This window comes from Toxotes jaculatrix, chromosome 9, assembly GCF_017976425.1.
Source record: "Toxotes jaculatrix isolate fToxJac2 chromosome 9, fToxJac2.pri, whole genome shotgun sequence".
NCBI classification, from domain to species: Eukaryota; Metazoa; Chordata; class Actinopteri; family Toxotidae; genus Toxotes; species Toxotes jaculatrix.
In genome coordinates this window covers 23,712,412-23,732,993 of record NC_054402.1, presented here as the reverse complement: position 1 = coordinate 23,732,993, position 20,582 = coordinate 23,712,412, and the positions used below count along the sequence as shown (strand labels likewise).

The window sequence follows — 20,582 nt, the reverse complement described above, 5'->3', positions numbered from 1 at the left end:
CCTTTGCTTGTCTCCCTATGTTTGTCTTGCTTCTGAACCAAAAAGAGACTGTCCTGGCTTATATCCATCCTGTGGTCACTGCATCATTTGGAGTAGTTGAAGATGATCATGCATTTTTCCTGGCCTCCTCTTGAAATTTATTGCTTTTTCAGAGCAGAAAGGAAATTCTGTCTTATGTCAGAATTTCCTTTGTCTAAATATTTAGAAAAAATGGGAGAGTACACACCAGCTGAGGACAATCAGGTTTGTTTTTTCTATTTTGTCTTTCCATTCCTCTGTGATTTAGTAGACGTGTTGTTGTAAAACTCTTGCAATGGCAAGACTGAAGGTACATTCAACCAATCTCTGCATCATTTGTGAGAACTTGTTAAGCATGTTTGCATTGTTCTATGGAAACTTCTCACTTTCCACCTGTGTGCTGTGTGCATGACACTCTGTGTACATTGGCTGCACAATGCAAGCAGCACGTTAGCAGCAGTTGCAGTCCTCCATCGGTGTCTACGCTGATGGTGTGCAGCCTAAGGTGTAGTGACACCAGGCCGTTAGAAGAAAGGTTAGGACACAGGCCACAGCTGTCTGTGTAAGTTGTAAACTTTTTCACACCTGGTGTTGAAAGTTGCATTGATTAAAACTGAAGCATATCTGTTCCGTCAGATGTGAATGAGATAGATGACGCGATCCAATAGTAAATTTTCTCAACATGAACCCGTAACATAAACCATCGTGACACTGGCTTCCTTAGATTTGTTTTTATATATTCTTTTTTTTTGTGTGTGTGTGTGTGTGTTCAAGACACATACAGAGCAGGACATTTTAAATTGTAAGGGCAGGGGTTCGCTCAATCAGAGCTAGCTTGTACGAAATCAGTGAAGTGTTTACAGCTGTTCCAAACGGCCAAACTTGAATGTGGCCTGAAAAGCTGGCCGTCATAGAAAGGTGATATTGTTTCAATGTGGAGATAATGATACACATTTTCAGGCAGTCGCTCCTGGCAGACGTTCATAGAGCTGAACCCAGTTGTTCACATAAAAAGTACATAGTTATGCCAAGGGTGAAGAAAGGGAGAGGGAAGTTCAGTCCTTGGCTCCTTTCTCACAGCTGACCAGTCATGATGTGAGATGGGTGCTAATGTGTGATGGTCGGTTTTGGAAATTTACAGTAATGGTCAGACCCAGACCCGCCCATATACCTTTCCATTTTGGAGGGGATTTCCATAGCCATCCCTCCATATGACAAACAGTTAGAATACACTGGCCCCTTATAAATAAACTTGTCAGTGCTCTCTAGTGGACAAACTATATAATGGTAACACTTAACTAACTTACCTCATATGTAGTTTGGCATTTCTATACTTCAGTTTCTTTGCTATGTCGTACGTGTATACTGATTTATCTGCAGTAAGCTGATATCAGACAGTGTGTTAGTCAGACCGATTTAACAGCATAGTTCTAGTTCCGTCTCACTCTTGTTCCTGTTTTTTGAAACCCATTACTTCCTATGCAACAGAAGGAGTTTTTGCTAACCGACCACAAATACATATGTACATGTATAACTAAAATTATACAGTGAAACCGAAGACGTGAAATCACGTGTCAAACAGTTTTGCTTTGCACGTAAAAGCTGTGGAAAGCATGCTGTTTATGAGGTTAGGATTGAGATTCTCTTTTTTTATTTGGAGCAGAGCTGGTCCTTGGTGAAGCTCTGTATTTTTGTCTTACCCATAAACTCACACCTGACACAAAGCTGGGACACATCATACACACACACACACACACACACACACACACACACACTCACAGAGCACTTTTATTGGGAACACCATACTCATACTGGGTAGAGCCTCCCTTTGCTCTCAAAACAAGATGTTGGAAACCTTCCTCTGAGACTCTGCTCCATGTTGACCTGATTCATCACATCATTTCTGCAGATTTATCAGCTGCACATTCAAGCTGCCAGTCTCCTGTTCTACCACATCCCAAAGGTGGTCTACTGGATCCAGGTCTGGAGACTGGGGGGGTCACTGAAGTTCACTGAACTCACTGTCATGTTCATGAAACCAGTTAGAGGCGACTTTAGCTTTGTGACATGGAGCATTATCCTGCTGTGGCAGGATACTGGATGAACTGTGGCCATAAAGGATGAACATGGTCAGAACAATACTCAGACTGTGACATTCAGACCATGATTGGTATTAAGGCCCAAAGTGAAACAAGAAAACCCCACACCATCACTCCACCACCACCACCACCAGCCTGGACTGTTGACACCAGGCAGGTTGGGTCCATGGAGTCATGCTGTTGATGCCGAACTCTGACCCTACCATCTGCAGCCTCAGCAGAAATCCAGATCCATCAGACCTCTCTCATCAACAAGGTGTTTCCATCCTCAGAGCTGCTGCTTCAATGGATGCTTTTAGTTTTTGGCTCCTGAGTTAAACTCTACAGACTGTTATGTGTGAAACTCTCAGGAGATCAGAGATAATCAAACCGGCCCATCTGGCACCAACATTCACGCCACAGTCAAAGTCACTGAGATCACATTCTGATGTTTGATGTGAACATTGACTGAATCTGACCTGTATCTGCAGGATTTCGATCGGAGAGTGCATATCCTTGCACACATTTATGACACAGTTTTGAAAACTGTTTTGAACTGAGATCAGAAAGATATTCATGTCCCAGTTTTTCTAAATGGTACACAGTGCAGTCACAGACAACAGGACCTGTTATCTCTGCTTTAAACTGAGCACCACATCTGCTCAGGTTTCCTGTGTATTTCCAAAATCAAAATAATTGTGACAAACAAGCACACACACAGACACACACATTACAAATAACTGTTCCTCCTGCATCTGTAATTACCGAGCTATGTGGTTGGATACAACAGAGGAATGTTATCTTCTGTGAAATCATGTGGTCATAGCTAAACAACACAAGGGCACCTTTGTTTGTGTGTGTCTGATATGGGAGATCCCCCACTGTCAGCCAAACACACACACACACACACACACACACACAGAGATCTGATCAAACATGAGATGCAGAAAGTACTGTGAAATAACGTATCCGAGCACAGAGGCTGACTGTGCGCGTGCTGCCTCTCTGCTCTCATCGTTGTAATTAGCTTCATGAGATTTTTGTCCACGTGGTCAGATTTCGACACACACTGCTGTTTGACGTCTAACTGCAGCTTCCTGCCACATCCTCACCTATCTGTCAGAGACAGACGTGTGAGGCAGATACAGTGCATAAGGTACAGTTGGCTGTTCAAACAGGCCTGACTGACAGTTACACACACACACACACACACACTGCACGCATTCTTAACGGCTCGAATCCGAGCTGAAGTTATCTGTGCCAGAGAGATGTGTATAGGCAGGTCTGTCCTTCAGCCTGCTCTCCAGCTGTTACTGTGCATCTTCACTGAGACCTGCCAAGCCGTCACAAGAGGACACACACACACACACACTCACCTTCAGAACACACCTGCAGTATGTCAGCAAAATCTCGTTCATGTTGAAAGCACACCTGCAGCACGTATCTGTATGAATTGTACATATATGAACACACGCAGCCTCAGCTCTTTGAACAAGACCTGGTGGTTTTTCGTCAGCTGAGGTGAAGTATATGTGTGTATAGACTTCTAGATTCTTCATTCTGCCTTGTTAAGATGATGATTAAGGCTTTGCAATATTTGACAAAGCTCCATCATAATTTGTTGCCTCTGTTCCACTTTTCTGATTCAGTACATCGGAATTCACATAAAAATACTTGAATGGAAACCCAGCTGTGTGTGTACATGTGTGTGTGTGTGTGTGTGTGTGTGTGTGTGTGTTTCCATCTGGAAGGTTTTTGCGGTTTGTAAAGAGGCAGCTGTGCGGCTCTTTTCTGTCCTCTAATGGCTCTGGGCAACAGGAATTAGTCAAGATTAGGATTAGGACAAAGACCTAAGCCTCCTCAACAATGTCTCCTCTTCCTCCTTTGTTTCTCCCCTTCACGTCCCCCCTCCACATTCTCCCATCTCACGCACACCAGCACACACACACACGTGTCTGCAGACAACACCGCTGTTGCCAATTATGGTGCCAAAGCAGCCGTTTCAATGGACCATTGTGTGGGTTCTTGTGCTTCATTGGGAGTACATTGAGTGTGGAAGGATTACAAAATCGACCCTCCCCTCTTCTTCTTAGCTCGAGGTCCTCTTACTAGCTTTTAGCAAGACTTTCAACCACATCTCACTGTCTTCATCAGCAGATAGAATTTGCTCAGTTGTCATGGAGATGGCTCCATTGTCATCACATGACAAAAGCATGGAATTGTGGTCACATGATAACAGGTGTCATAAACAAAGTCACGAATTTACCAGACTGGGCCAGTAAAAGACAGTTTTGAGTTGCATTATGGGAAATTTATCTACTGTGTTTGGAGCTTGGCCCAGACTAGGGAACAAAAGTCAGGAAAACTCAGCCTCTACTGCTTCAGTTTTTCCTTTTCTTTCTTGTTGTTTTTAAAGTTTTCCTTTGAGTTCCTCAAAATTATGGGGGTGCAATATTTCTGAAGCCACAGATAACAAATCTAATACTGATCAGCTGTAAAACAATGAGTCAGAGGTTGACTGGATCAAATTCAGTTTTTAATAAAAGGGAGATACCTGATAAATACATGAATGATATATTTCTTCATCTTTCCTTCTCTGGCTCAGATTTTATTTCAGAAAAGCCACAATTTCATTTTCCTTCGTACCCACAAATACCTTCCTAAACCACACCTGTACCACTCAGGCCTCCCCTACTGCAGAGCATTAGACACAGTACATTCCTCTAGTGCTCTGTGTGTGTGTGTGTGTGTGTGTGTGTGTGTGTGCATGCATGTGTGTGTGCATGCGTGTGTGTGTGTGCGTATGTGTGTGTGTGTGTGTGCGTTCATTAGCAGATGAACAGATCAGATTAGCGCAGTCAGGTCAGAGGGTCATCTACTGCTTTCTATCAATGCGCAGAGACTGGGTGCGCTTGATTTATGGCCCAGTGTGGCACTTGAACCACATGTTATGCAAGAGCTGATTTCTGGACATGAAAAAGTTGAGTATGGATGTTTATTATATGGACGACAGGCTGTAAGATGTTACATGGCTTTTCACTTAAAGGTTGCTACATGCAGGAATTTAATATGAGTATATGATTGGCGTGTACATTCTGAGGCATTCCCTCTGTCAGCAGTGTGCTGCAGTTGCCACCACACTGTGTGGTGTGGCAGCAATGAAAGGCAAAATCACTTTCAAGAGATTCCTGTAGGAAGCAACAGGATTTATTGGAAATGTGTTTTTAATTTCGAGGAACATCTGCACTCTCAGTACCACTGCTAAGAGACAGAAGCTCCCCATTGTCTCCACCCGTGTCCCATTTTGACAGTAATTATACCAAGCGATTAAAGTTCATTTGACAGTAATGATGTATTAATTCAAAGTGGAATCATGTCTTTGTCTCTGAGTTCTGAATGCAGCCATTTGACATTTGATGGTCTGATCTTCTGAATCGCGTTGGTATAAATTCCATCAGGTTACACTCCTCCAGATACTCTGTCTCCTTCCATCCCTCCCTGTACACCCACTGGCTCCATCTCCCCCTAATGTTACACAACTCAGCCTTGATGCTATCTGTTTCTTATCTGGACACGCACACATACACACGAGCAGCAGAGCACTGCAGCATTTAACCTGCAGTGTTTTAGTTTAGTCACAGTCTGAGTATAGGCTGATGGATAGATTATACATTCACAGCACTTAGATGTACTGATCCCAGTCCAAACTGAATTACAGTGTGATTACTGGCTGCTGGTACACACATCACATGCACAGATCCCTTTTTGGCTATAAGCTATGGAAATGGTATGAACACTAATGTGTGCATGCTGTACTGTATCCAGTGACATTCTTGTTCTGTGGGCATAGGTGTACACACAGACACACACATAGCTGCTGTTGTTAGGTAAATTATTAAGTTTTTTGCATCAGACTTGTTGCTGAACTTTCTCGCCTGATGATTAAGGCTCAGAACAGCAGTTAAATCAACAATACCAAAAATATAACAAGTAAAGTGGAGGCTGAGGTGGTGGAGGCAGTAAACAGTGCTGGCATGAATGCACCGTTTCAGCAGAGTGAAAACTGTCAGGTTATAATGGCAGAGCTGTACACCTGCACAAACACGCTTGAGATGGAAAGCGTTCAAACAGTAACAGTTCTACAGAAACGCTATGCCACATCATGTTTTTCTCATTTTTGAAAGAAGTCGTTTAACTTTTTTTGCTTGTTTCGTTACTTAAATTCACGTTTAACTCCAGCTGATCACATTCACTTTTGCAGGTGAATGAATGAGTGAAAGTGTGTTTGAGTCTGTGTGGACACTCAGCTGAACACAGGGCTACACAGCAGGGTAAGGACTGTGGTGGACTGTTGTTTATCTCCATGACAAAGACATTTGACATTTACACGCTGTCTTTGGAGACTCTCCAAGCTGAGCCGGCTCTGACTGTCTCTGATAACTGTGACGCACAACGTCTGATCTCTGTGTGCCCAAATTCTACCAGAACCCATCTATCCATCCACCCATCCATGCACTCCTCTTTTCCTCTGTGGCCCCTTCCTCACCCCTCTGCCCTTCCCCCAAATTTCCCCCTCAGAGCTCTGCTGCATTTTAAGGCTGGATTCCTGGCACTAACACTGCCCCCCCCCCCTCCCCCCCTTTGTGGCTATTAATAAAGGCATGAAAAACAAGTGTGCTTTTGTGATTAAACACACACTCATGCAAACACATATAAGACAACAAAAAAAAGCTAAATATATGTACTGGGTTTGGAATCATAACTCTGACATGTCTTGAATTAATTTATCATTTTGCCACATATCCTTACAACGTCGTCTCTGTGCTCTTGTTTGTTGGTGTGTCTCCCTGTTACTAATTTGCGTGAGTGGTTTGGCAGTGTAAACGACTTATTAGGGCTATTTTGAATTCTGGTTTGGCAAAACTTATTCTGACAAAGACATGCCATTAGTGAGAAGTTCGAATAGATTTGGACTGATACAGAAGAGAAGAATTAGACTGACAACAGAGCCCAGCTGAAGAGAGTGAAAGTGTGTTTTGTGTGTGTGTGTGCCAGAGCGTGTGCGTGTGTGTGCGTACACATGCTGGGGGTTTAACAGAGGTATGCGGCCACTCCCTGGCTACCCCTGGTTCTCTTAATGACTTCCAGACAATAGACCATGTTCCCGTCATCATCTCTGTGGAAACGGGTTAATAACTGACTGGCTGGTGGGACAGCTCACCCTCCTCACCCTCGCTGCCCTCTGGAACCAGTAAGCCTTACTGGAAGTCAACTTCAGGAGTAGATTTTAAGGTTGCCTCTTTAGCTACATCAGCTCAATCCCCCCTGGGAATACTTCACAAATTTCATTTAGCTGCACTCAGTTCCCGTGTTTTGGAATAATGCCCGGAAGGCACTGGCAGGATTGGGTGACACTGTGCGGGATCACGGCAGAGAGAGCAGGGGTTCCTGAAGTTTTCAGGATTTGTCAGACATTAAGTCTCCTACCACAGGAGGGTGACCCAGATACAACTACTACTTTGAGAAGTAGGAACGTGACCTAGAGTTAATTTATCTGCCTGTCAGTCACTGTGAGGATGAAATTCAACGTATAAACTCCACAGAGGTTAGATGATGAGTGCTGGAGATGATCAGAAGGCCAGCTGAGTGTTCCCACTGTGTACTACTGTAAGGAAAAATAGTGGCATTATCAGGATGTGCAGTGGAAAGAAAAATGTGAAAAATATGTATGATATTGTGACAATATTTGTACATGAAAAATATGTGAATGAATTGTATTCAGTACATATGTAGACTCGTAATTATAAAGTAAACACTCCTGACCTATCAGTCACATTTCACCAGATCTAAATAACAAATGTATTAAATTTTCAGAGCAGAATAAGCAGAACGTTCTGATAAGCACAGCCTTGTGCAAGCGAAATGGAACTAAAGCTTGCCTCCCCCCCTTTAAAGTGTGAAACCGAAATCTCAGGGTGATGAGATCTTCTGGCTGAGCGGTTTTTACGTGAGCGTTTATGTGTGTTGTTGCAGAATGGCCACAGGGCCAAGTATAAACACGATACAGGCCGTGACGTGGGCAGACTGGGTAGGCTGTGTGATGGGGATGGTGATAATAGTAATCATTTCTAGCTGACGTCTGGTAATTCTTGAGATCTGGACACAGATTCTGCAGGAATCTCAAAGACTTGCTCTTTCTTCCTGGTTGAAGTTGAGCTGGTTAAAGAACTTTGGCTTTAGTCAAATCTTTGTTTTCACTGACATGACGCCTGCAAGCCTGAAGCTCAGCCTCACTGGGCTACGCTGGGTGGCTCTGCTAACATGGTGCCTGGTTCCATCGTCTAACCTCAGTTCATCACTTTCCCTGTTAAAGGTCACAAGGGGCTGTTACATATCCCAGCATGCTTTGAGAGGCAGCTACACCCTGAACCTGTCCATCATTATTGTGACTGGCCTAATTACAAGTGCCTTTGGTGTTGGTAAAGGTTTTCCCACTGACAATCAGTGTATTATTGATCAGTGCTAAGAAATTAAATGGGCCATGCTGATGGAACCAGACATTTCTTTTAATAAAATGCCAACGCAGGATTAATCAGCCCTAATCCAGATGAACAAACCTATCACCGTACACATATATTAGATCTGCAAGACCCCAGATTACATCCAGTGCCACCATCTTTCAAATTCTCATGTTCAACAGTATCTCTATATGGCAGCTGTGGTATGGTTAATGTTGGGGAGAGACTGTAGTAATGGTTCATGTAAAGGTAAAATTTAACTGTAACTGTCTGTGGGCGGCAAATTCTCTCCTGCATTTAAAGTCAGACTCGCTACATTCCCATCCACCTCCACTCTGACCTCCACCGTTACTTCCTGCCTCTCCAAATGAAAGGCACTACTCTCTGCTCTGACACCTCTACGTTTGCCATTGGAGGAGATTCATGAGGTGCAGATTCGTCCAGTGTTGATGTAATTCTGAGGGATACTGGGCTGGGATGAGTAGTGGAGCTGCCTGCTCTTTCACCTGCTTCTCTAAACATACACCCCCTCACACCTCCTGTGCAGTTTAGTCAGCTGTCTGTTAGAAATGGGTAGAGTTGATAGATATTGTCTTTGTTTGAAGACCTCTATCCAGGGTCAGACTCCCCCACATCATTCTCCTCTGCCTCACTGCCTCACTTCCAGGAATGGAGGAGGAGAGGAGGATGGAGGAAGGGAGGTAGACAGGGAAGACAGGGGAGTCGCTCTCTATTGTTGTCATATGTTGGAGCTGGACGTAACAGAGAAGGGAGTGCAAGAGTGAAAAATGATCTTTTCCCAACAACTAACAGGAACTATTTCTCATAGATGCTTTGCCTGGAAGAAACTGAGACCGAACTCTTCTTCTTCCATGAATCTTGTACATTTTTAATGGTGACTTAACCAGTAACAGACAAGGAAAGGCTGATGGGAGAATGGGAGCAGTTGAGAAAACTCACCAGCTAAGGAAATATTATATATGTGCTATACATGAACAAAGGCTGAATAGTTTTGTTTTGTGCTTTGCCTGTGTCACCGGTGAGGTAAAAACTGGTGTGTGTGTATATCTCACCATAAACAGAGAGTATAATGCCATTTTTAAAATGATAACAGATTGTTACAGACCTCAAAAACCATGAATTAACCCTTGACTTTAAGATACTGTCAGCAGAGATGTACATGTGAAATCATGCCTTGTCACCGGCCAATCCTCTAACTTACATTCAGACACGCTGTGTTTATGAAGAAAACTTTTCCCCGTTCAGTGGCTCTCACCTGCAATTAGGTTTTTATATCTTCTCAGTTCAAAGGCTGTGCATATTTTCCACTCTCATCCCAAAGTGGCGTTCCCTGCGATTTTTCTGGCTGAGAAATTGCAGTCTGCGTGAACGTATTTGAAGAACAGGTGGTCTGAGTGTGTCGAGAGGATTCCTCCATACACCCCTGGGAGGAAATTACAGAGCAGGAGTCTTCTGTCACTAACTGTTTCTCCTGATAACTGAGGGGAGCTCTGATAGCTTTACAGTAGCTGTGTGTACACAAGCACATGCTTCTCGCTTCATATGTTACATTTGCACATGTACTGCTGGTTATACCGTGTTCTGTGGTTTTTGATTGATGTCATAGTAAAATGCAGGATCATTAGCTGTCTCTATCATTTACTGTAGGTGACAGTGATGTATACCAGTTTACAAGCTTAGTAATAATTCACGACATGTGGTGTACTGTAAGCCTGCCCCGTCACCTCACTCATTCAGCCAGGTTATTGCGGGCAGCACAAAGGCTTCACTGTGAAATCATGTCTTGATGGCAGACTCAGTGCATGTTTGCAAATCAAAATGAGTGTACCCATAATGGTGAGTGTGTGACACACACACACACACACTGGCAGTCACTGGAGGGCTGCCAGCCTGCCTCCATTGTTCTGTGCTCTAGTCCTCCACCACCCAAAGGCCCTGTGAAGCTCAAATGTCACCCTGACAGAGAGGGCGAGACAGAGGCAAACAGAGGCTGAAGGACTGAGGACAGGTAGGCTACGCGACGGAGGGATGAAAGCAAACGTAACAGAAAGACTTATGGCCACCTGAGCACAAGTCGCACCTTTTACTCATTAAAGAAATAACTGGTGGCTGTGTTACAGCATCGCCAAATATAAATCACGACTTTAGTTTATGTTAAATATGTGAAACACGTTTCTCTGCTTTCTTGCTTGTTAGATGAGACGACTGATACCACCCCCACTCTCTCTCTGTATGTTAAATATTAAACTAGAGCCAGCAGGTGATGTGCAGCTTAAAGACTGAATGTTAACAGAGAGAGTTAACAGCTCCTTAGTCTCATTGTCATTGTTAAATTTCATATGTAATGTGTTGGAGCACAGAGCCAACACGACAAAGTGTCTTACTTTTTCTGAGCGCTCTGTGTTCTGTGTGTTTCCCAGCAGACTACAGAGAGCCCTCATCAAATACTCAGCCTCCAACAGCCGAGTGCTCCCATCCCCACCTCACCAACCCCCCCTCGACCCACAAAGTCTTATTAAAGTGTCAGTGATGAAGCAGCCTCTGACAGCTAAACAATGTCCTCTGACTAAACACAGGACGCAGTGCTCACCCAGCACCCTCATACCTCCTGCTGTTTGAACAGATGGGTTTCCCGGGGCGCAATGTTCCAAATTACCAGACAACATTGTGGTATTTGCAGATATTCTGGTTTATGTTTCATTAGTATTGCATGTCTAAAATCCAAACATGTCTAAACTGAACAATGGCAATGGCTTCTTCTTCTTCCTCACCTTTATCTTCCTCTTTTTTTCCTCCCCCCGTCACACTGAGGGCTTTTCCACATTTTCTGTTTCACTGTTTCAGACATTTTAATGTTCCCCAGACATGATGCAATGACACATTCAAAGGAAGAAAAGGGAGCTTTTGTCTGCTTACACCTTTGCGTGTGTGCGTGTTGGTGCATCTCCATATTTATGGCTTGTTCCTCTTCCTTGTAGCGCAGTAACAGAGTGACAGCTGCTAATAGCCCCTCTCAACTTCTGCGCTGCCTGATTTACCTTTTAGAAGTGATGGATAAATTAGGATGAGGATAAATGTAAACACACCTCCTCCACGTCCATCCATAGTTCCTTACAGCTCCGCTCTGTCTATTTTAGTGTCATGGTGATGGTCCCTACTTTTAGCTGCTTATCAATTGGGAGCAAACACTCTAACCAGCATGTGTCTGCCAATAAAACGAAACGTGACTTGTAGTGTAGGTTTGTGTTTGTGAAGGTGCCACTAGCTCATACAGTGGGGCAAAAAAGTATTTAGTCAGCCACCGATTGTGCAAGTTCTCCCGCTTAAAATGATGATAGAGGTCTGTAATTTTCATCATAGGTACACTTCAACTGTGAGAGACAGAATGTGGAAAAAAAATACAGGAAATCACATTGTAGGATTTTTAAAGAATTTATTTATAAATTCCTGCGTAAAATAAGTATTTGGTCACCTACAAACAAGCAAGATTTCTGGCTCTCACAAACCTGTAACTTCTTCTTTAAGAAGCTCTTCTGTCCACCCCTCGTTACCTGTATTAATGGCACCTGTTTGAACTCGTTATGTGTAGATCTGTAAGACACCTGACCACAGTCTCAAACAGTCAGACTCCAATCTCCACCATGGCCAAGACCAAAGAGCTGTGGAAGGACACCAGGAACAAAATTGTAGACCTGCACATGGCTGGGAAGAGTGAATCTACAATAGGCAAGCAGCTTTTTTACTTAATACTTTTTTTGCCCCACTGTAGGTTGAGGTGATGATCTTTAAATTTGATTCCTAATTTACAAGGAGACAGAGTTTCATCTAGACTGCCTCTTTGCACAGGTGTAGTTTTTGGGACTGAAAGTGCTGCGTTTTGAGATGGCCTACACAGAAAACATTCATCCAGCATCAAACCCAATCAGCACATTTCACAATATGATAATAAGGTTCTTAGACAATCTTTTCTGAACTTCAGTCATAAAGATATTTAAGGACCAGCTCTACCAGACTGATGGAGATAGAATTTACTATGTGCACTGAGTCACTTTAGAGCAGCTGTATATTTACACAGGTTTTCAGTGCTGATGGAGGCTTACAGTGTGTATCCATACCTTCTCAATGTATAAATATTTACTATATAGCTGCTAGGACCAATATTGACCCCTGGTTGAACACTACACTTGCACTTGCTTCCTGTCTTTATCAGTGGGTCCTGTGCACCTTGAGTAACAAAAGGGGAAATAATATTTTCTTTTCAATTCACCCTCATGATGAAATGATAAACGAACAGGAAGACCGTGGATAAATCGATAAAGCACGGATGAAGACGCACAATATTTGAACTTTGGTCAAAGTGAGGAAGCTGCTTGAGGTTCTCTCAGAGTTCAACATCACTTAGATTTTAATAGAAACTGATGATCTTCCAAACAATATAACAGTACATCCAGTGCAAAGTAAATCCACACAGATATCAGTTTATGTTTAAGTGCACGCTCATGTGGTTCTTATGCCAAAGTGTTTGTTCGTGCGTGCTGTGACTGCGATGGGTGTATCATGTTCTGAGGTCCCTTGTCGGTGCTTTGCCACGTTAAGTGTGCACCGGTTTGTTCTGCCAGCAAATAAGACGTGGAGATACCAGAGAGTTTACAGGAACCTCAGCAGCTCCGCTATCATGTTTCCCACTCTGAGCCACAGTGGACGTCTGATGATCTGAGTACTTGAGCCAGGGAAGCTCCCCTCCCCAACGCTAGACATTCTGCTGTTAGTCTCCCTCCTCCTGCTGGACAACCAGCTGTTTCCACCTCACTACCCTGTCCCCTCCGTCCCATTTCTCATCATGTAGTATACAACTGCTCCCCTCTGCCTCCCTCACCTTTTCATACATAGTGATATTTTCTCTAGAAGTCCTTGCTTTTTCTCTTATTCTTTTCCAGGTGTGTCATTGCCCCTTTATTGACAACGCCCTCCCACCCCCACCCCAACTATTCTCTCTCTCACTCACACACACACACACACACACACACACACACACACACACACACACACACACACACACACACACACACACACACACTCACTCACTCACTCACTCACTCACTCACTCTCTCTTTCCCCTGCCGAGTTTTAACACACACAGAGCAGCATTCCTATATGGTGACCTCAGCCACTCACACACACACATTTACACACTCCCAGCCTATTCCTCAAGTGAGCACAGCATGCTCTCTGACAGCAAAGAACACCATATTGTTCTTTGCTCGAGCGCACGTGTGTGTGTGTGTGGATACAGTCATAGTTTTCGGTTTCTGCCTTTCTACTTTATCTTTTTGCGGGAAGAAATTTGAGGTCTCTCTGAAATTTTGTGCCTCCAACCCAGAACAATGGAGATAAAGGGAAAGGTATTTATGTTGCTCACAACACTGAAATATTATATTCAATAACCAACAGCAACATCTCTTTTCTAAAACAGTGTTGCTGTTACTGTGAATAATCCACACAACACACTGCCATCAATGGAGACGTTCATTTACCTCCATTGTAGTGGAGGCTGAAATCACAGAGACAGATATTTCAAATAAAACCAAATAAACCATCTGCATGACTAAATACTACTAAAAGGAAGTGATAAAATGTTTTTGTTTTCCTTGCTTTTTGTTTTTGCATTTGTAAATTGGGTGAGTCAAATGTTTTCATGATGTGACTATAAAACCACTGTGAATGATGCCAGATCACTTTATTATAGGCTGTGTAGCAGTTTGGTTTGCCAAGAAATCAGTTGCTTAAATGTTTACGATTTGTCATCCCCCTCTCTCCCTCTCTCCCCTCATTTACTGGGAGCGCTCAGCCATACTCTGTACATTAAATAAAAATGCTGCGATCTACATTCTTATATCATCAATAGATAAAACGACTGTGTAATATAAAAGCCGTAGCTTGTGATACACCCACAGAAAATTATTCATGAGACTCAACGCAGTTCATCTTAGCTCTATGGAGCATTTTAGCATCTTTAAGCTCGTTGTTTTGGTTTGCTTCACTCTCACTGTTAGTGTGATCATCATTTCCGAACCCACTGAGCACCAAACTGGGGACCGAGCAGCTAACTAGCTTGTGAATAGTGGAGGTTTTAGCAGCTCCTCTGTCAGTTCATGTCGTGGTTTCTGACCAGATGCTGCAGTTTTGCTTCCAAACATGCCGACTTTATCCAAACACAGCACTGATGCATCAGATGCATCAGTGGTGAAATAATGTTCTCAGTCAAACACAGCACAGAAATCAACCCTGTCTATTTAGTTCCACTGTAACAGCCAAGTTTGAAACACAACCAGCTGTTCATTTCTTATTTGTTGCCAAAGTGCAGAGGATCTCCTACATGGCTGCCCGAGGGTGCGTTATGTTTCCTGAAAACCTGTTTCAGGGTCTGTTAGACCAACGCAGATACAACGTGACATGTGACCTTGAGAAAATGTGCACAGCTATCAGTGTTGCACTGTTGACCTGAGTAATGTTGTTCTGTGCCAAAGGGGCTTACTATCAACATACTAAGCTCCATCTATCTGTCTGACAGGGCCACATGGAAAGTGACAGCTTGACCCACAACGTATGTGGGTCAGCAGCATGCGGTCAAGAGTTTCAGATAGAAGTATCTGCTCAGGATGGTGATTAGCTGTTTCCATGTGGCTGATTGTGTTTGGACAGAGGAAGGAGAGCCTCTGCTGAGGATCTAAACTGATCACAGAGACAGGAAATAGACGGGGTCACGTAGACACTGAACTTCAGATGCTAACAATGTTTGACATTCTAACCTGATCTCAGTCATTTTAGCGGTCACGCTGCCAGATCACCGGACAGATTTTGGCAGCTTTCCCATCACTGAGCATGTCAGCGACAGCGGTGCCTGATTTAAAACAAAGACTCCCCAGCTCTTATCACAGGAGAGGAGATAGACACACTGAACAGAGCACCCCGGTGCCTCTCACACCTACAACACTGCTCTGAAGTCTATGCCGTCAAATGTACGACTTTGAAGTGCGTTGAGTCGTGCCGGGCCAATTTGTTGGTTTGTTTTGTTTTGTCTGAAGTCGTGTCAAAAAAGCCCATATGTTGGAGAAAAGCCTAAAACTTGAAAAGAGTGAAATGGTCCAACAATGACTCAATAAGCAGTGGACATCTGGATTTCTTTTTTTGTTCAATCCAGAAGAACACAATTCCCTGACTTTTTGTCTTTGATCCAAACACAACATATTAGTGTTTGAACAACTCAACACAAAATTAAAGGGGCAACAAGTACAGTTTTTACTACATGTTGTACTGTGTTTTAGAGAAAAACATCTACTAACAGCCTTCCTACTGGTCTCCACTGAAGGTCAAATATGACTTCATGCTCCTTTAAAAGCAATGAAGTCTATGAGTGTGTTGTTGTTAACTGGGACTCTATGTGTGTTTCAGAGCATTGAGCGAGAAGAGCCAATAGAAGTGGACCCCGCCCCCACACATGCTGGGCTGGAGAATGGGCATGCTGCTACAACAGGTAACCACATCATGGAAGCGAACAGCTTATATAAAGATGCTAATTGATTTGAACCAACTTGTTTTGAGGTTGTTTGCAGTTTAAAGGGGTATTCCCATAATTTAGGGGCACTACTCAGCCTGTGAAAACAGCTGTATAATGTCTTCTGTGGCTCTGGAGGAGATTCATGACGTCTGACAAAATAACACAGATGATGTCACCAGGGATTATGGTTAGGTTAGCCTGAGCTCAGGGAATGTAAATCTTTAACGGAACAACTTAAGGTGTGGAAAGGCTTTGTTAAACCCTCAGACAGGGTCTAACCCATGTTAGGGACTCAGTGTCAGGTTTTCCAAGCCTCTGTTGCATTAATTCACCATACTTTTTTTTTTTTTTAGTTTGTCTCTTGTAAGTCCCTCTTTATAGACACTGAATACTAAATCACTGGTGAAAGCTACATTTTATTTGTGGAGTACTTCAGCACCTTTATGTGCTCATTTAAATTTACACACTGTAATGTTTTTTTTTTTTTTTGCTGGGCAGGTAGTGCACAGTTTATCAGGCCTCTCAGTCTGAGAACATCTACCTGCTGCTGCTGCTGCTGCTGCTGCTGCTGCTGGACTGAGTTTAATGAGAGTAGAGTTTGTGGGCTGTATGCTGTGTTCATTCCCAATCTTTGTCTCCAACTAGAACATTCATCGCTGGTACATGGAAAGATTTCTCCACCAAGTGACTTCCCACATGAACACATAGCCCCTGTCGCCATGCGGATGCCCCACCTTCCCATCACAGCGACAACCAAGACAGCAGACATTAAGGGCTCTCCCGACTCTCCCAGCAGCCCCGTCGGTTGTCGGTCCTCCCCTGTATCTGAGGCCTCACCTCCTGGTCAATCAGCCTCTACCATCATCCAGCCCCAACCAGCAGAGGAGTCTCCAGTTCAGTCAGGTAGCTGATTTTGTCAGTTTGACCAGTCTGGCCGTGAATACAGCATAATTATGTTCTTTTGGAAAATCTCTTATTTAACAGTTTCATTTGTCATTGTTTCTGTTAGTATCTTCTGTGAAGACATGGACCCCTGCACCTATCAGAGCCCTGGGATCCCCCCGCCTTCAGGGTGAGCCATGCCTTCAGACACATACCCTGACGACCTGTTAGAGGCTTTAATGTTGTGGATATGATTCACTCTTAATGTTTGTGTTTTGCAGACAAGGCAAATTCAGCCCCTGCTAAGTCTGTGACCTACTCAGGGCTACAGCTGCATGAGAGGTGAGTGTGAAGTGAATGTGGAAGGACATCTTTTAGGACAAATCAAATATTTTTTGTCTTAACCTGTGTTCTGTGTTCTGTGCTCCTCTCCCGCAGAGATGGCGATATAAACAGTGACAAGTCCTTTGGGCAGATAGGAGAGAGGAGGCGGGAGCTGGTGAGGTCACAGACTCTGCCTCGTAACATTGGTGCTCAGGCTCGTCGATCTATCTTTGAAAGACTGGACTCTGAAGCAAGTAACAGGTAAATGGAGTTTAATGCTGCATTTGCATAATATGGGAACAACAGTAGATACAACTGTCTTCTGCATCTTTGTTGCCTCCTTTCCAACTTCTTCTGTACAGCCGTCCCAAACCAGTGGACTCTAAACCCAAACTGAAGCGGTCTCAGAGTTTTGGGGTGTCCAGCGCCAGCAGCATCAAACAGATCCTTCTTGAGTGGTGCCGCTCCAAGACCATAGGCTACCAGGTATGACACCTATTAGTATTCTGCAGACACAATTCTGACAATGTTATTCTGCCATTTACTACATTACATTGTATACGATTTCAGGTTATATAGTATAAATCTGTTTAGATTCATATTTCCTAACATTTGGTCCATGTATTATAAGTTGCGTATATTGTAAGTTTTAGTCGAGAACAGGTTGATTAACTTTTAAAATGTGTTTTCACTTTGTGCCAGAAAGTCACTGACGTCAGTTCATTTCACCATAGCATGAAAATGAACTGGCAGAGACTTGTTTGAGATAGGTAACCCTTCTAATCTGGTTCTGTAGAAGTCAATGTCCTGTTATTTTTTGTAATGGTAATGTAGTGGAAAACTGACAGTGTCTTCATGTCCTGTGTGGACGTTTGAAGCTGGGCTTTAAAGTCAGTGCTTTAAAGCATCAGCCATGTTAATGCAAGAAGCTGATAAATTCATGTCATCTTTTTCAAGATGTCTTCCAGCTGTTAGTCCTTTGGGTTTGACTTTCTGTCAGGCTTTCAACTGCTGTGTCATAACATAATGTTACTCTGACAAAAATAGATCTGTAGTCTGTGATTTAAGAGAAGTGTGTGATCATAGTGATGGACCACCTGTATTTACCAAACCTTTGGTTGATTTTCACAGTATACAGAAATGATCATGTATAACTGTAGTTTTTTTCATTTCTGTTTCCATAAACATCAAAGGAAAAACATGCATGTCAGTCAGTGAGCATTCGACATGCCAGTAGATGGACTTTCTGAGCCTGGTTGGCTTTTTCCCCTTGCTTCTAGTCTTTATGCTAAGCTAAGCTAATTGTTTCCTGGCTCCAGCTCTGTACTTACTGCACAGTCATGGTCCTTTAATTTGAATATGCATGAGAGATACAAGTATCATCTCTTTTAAATGAGTGTAGCTCCTGCTGGTTTTTCATACAGCTTTAACCTGTCAGCATACAGCACCGTGCTAATGTGTTATTACCTGCCTCTCAGCCATGGAGCTATATGGAAGTGAGTGCTCTCGTGAGTTTAGGTGTGTCTAATTGTATGTATGTGAGGGTCCAGGGCTGAGGTAGTTCAGGTCATGGTTGAGTACACGGACACATTGCTGCACCCCGGTACCGTTTTCTTCGCAGCGCCCTGTGCCAGCTGCTCCATGTGGCTCTGATTATAGTCAGAGCCCGGCAAAGCCAAGACTCTTATTAACTGGGAGCAAACATTCACGCACACACACGAGAGAGAGAGATGTTCGTCCAGTGACTCGACATGTTGCATTCGATTCAAGGCAAACACCAGACTAATAAAGGGCAGCCTTGAAATGACATGATTTCAAAAGCATGTAATGGACCAAAAGCAGGAGAGGAGAGTCTGTTTTATCCATCATTATTATGGGTTAGTCAGTGAATGGGGAGATGGCTTTATGAAGCTCCAACAAGCTAACTGCCAGTCAGTTTTTACAAGTCATGTTCTTTTACCTCCCTCTGTCTTTCAGCTCTGACTGTTTTTCCCTGTGCACGCAGAGGTCTGAAATGACACAGTAACACACTCACGGAAACACACATGCACACTTGCCACATCATCACCAAATCTTTTTTTTTTTTTTGTTTCTCTTCAGAACATCGACATCCAGAACTTCTCGTCCAGTTGGAGCGATGGGATGGCTTTCTGTGCTCTGGTCCACTCCTTCTTCCCCAATGAGTTTGACTACACCTCTCTGTCGCCCGCCAACCGCAAACACAACTTTGAGCTAGCCTTTGGAACTGCAGAGTGAGTGACGGCAGTATCAACAGACATTCAGAGTCTCCAAATGCACCTTTCCTTTCTCTCTGAGAGTGAGACAAGATGAGTAATACCACTCCCATGTCTGTGCATGAAGTAGGACAGGACCGTCATACCTGCACAGAGACTTCTAATCCAACTGGATTAAAAATGAGACACAACATGTTGATTAGTGCACTTTAAAGGTGCTGGTAGGCCTATTTCTGTTTCACGTGTTGCTTTTGCATATTGTTTTTTTTTTGTACAGATTAAACAAATGAGATGGTACATGTTAATTAATGAGCTTTAGAGGTGCTGGTAAGTGGACAGGGGCAGGTTAACTCTTTCCCGTCCTTGTGCTTCATGTTGAACACACAGATATGAGAAGCTGAATCCATCTTCTGATCTAACTCAGCAGCAAAGTGAAAAAGCATATGTCCATTGCTCTTATTATGCAGGAGCACAAACGCCCATCTGTTAGCTGGGAGTTAGTTATGGTTTCTGAAATTTGCTGAATCAGCCTTAAAGGATTTCTGGGCCTTAACTGCAACAACTATGAAAGTTTTGTGGCTGAATGTTTCTCAATTTGTTTTCTTTGTTGCTGTTACTTTATTGTCCTCTGTTACTATTTACTATTTTACCATTCACTATTTTAAACGAGACAGCACCGCACACACAGATGTTACATGGTGATACCCCTGCCTATCCTGTCTATTTCACCATGCTTTTTTTTCTGTTGTGTGTTTGGTGAAAGGTGTGCATTCCTTTAACCTGACTGCATGGCTTCACAGAGCACGGCTTATTGTTTCCTCAGACAGACACTGCACCTACAGGCTGCATGCTATGGATCAGACATTACACAGGCATAAGGCACAGACATGCACGTGCTGTGCGTCAGGTCTTAAAAATACCACTTGATTTACGACTGTTATTCTTTAAC

General features: G+C 43.4%; 1 protein-coding gene across 2 annotated transcripts in view; it reads left to right on the top strand.

The window, feature by feature from the left end:
* Nucleotides 1-20,582, top strand: part of smtnl (smoothelin, like) — a 47,816-nt gene that overhangs the window by 24,854 nt on the left and 2,380 nt on the right. For both annotated transcript variants that reach the window (XM_041045736.1, XM_041045737.1), the window contains 7 exons: nucleotides 16,088-16,169; nucleotides 16,839-17,096; nucleotides 17,203-17,265; nucleotides 17,357-17,417; nucleotides 17,514-17,660; nucleotides 17,762-17,885; nucleotides 19,500-19,651. In XM_041045736.1, the coding sequence (XP_040901670.1) occupies nucleotides 16,088-16,169; nucleotides 16,839-17,096; nucleotides 17,203-17,265; nucleotides 17,357-17,417; nucleotides 17,514-17,660; nucleotides 17,762-17,885; nucleotides 19,500-19,651 (887 nt within the window). The remainder of the gene's footprint in view (nucleotides 1-16,087; nucleotides 16,170-16,838; nucleotides 17,097-17,202; nucleotides 17,266-17,356; nucleotides 17,418-17,513; nucleotides 17,661-17,761; nucleotides 17,886-19,499; nucleotides 19,652-20,582) is intronic.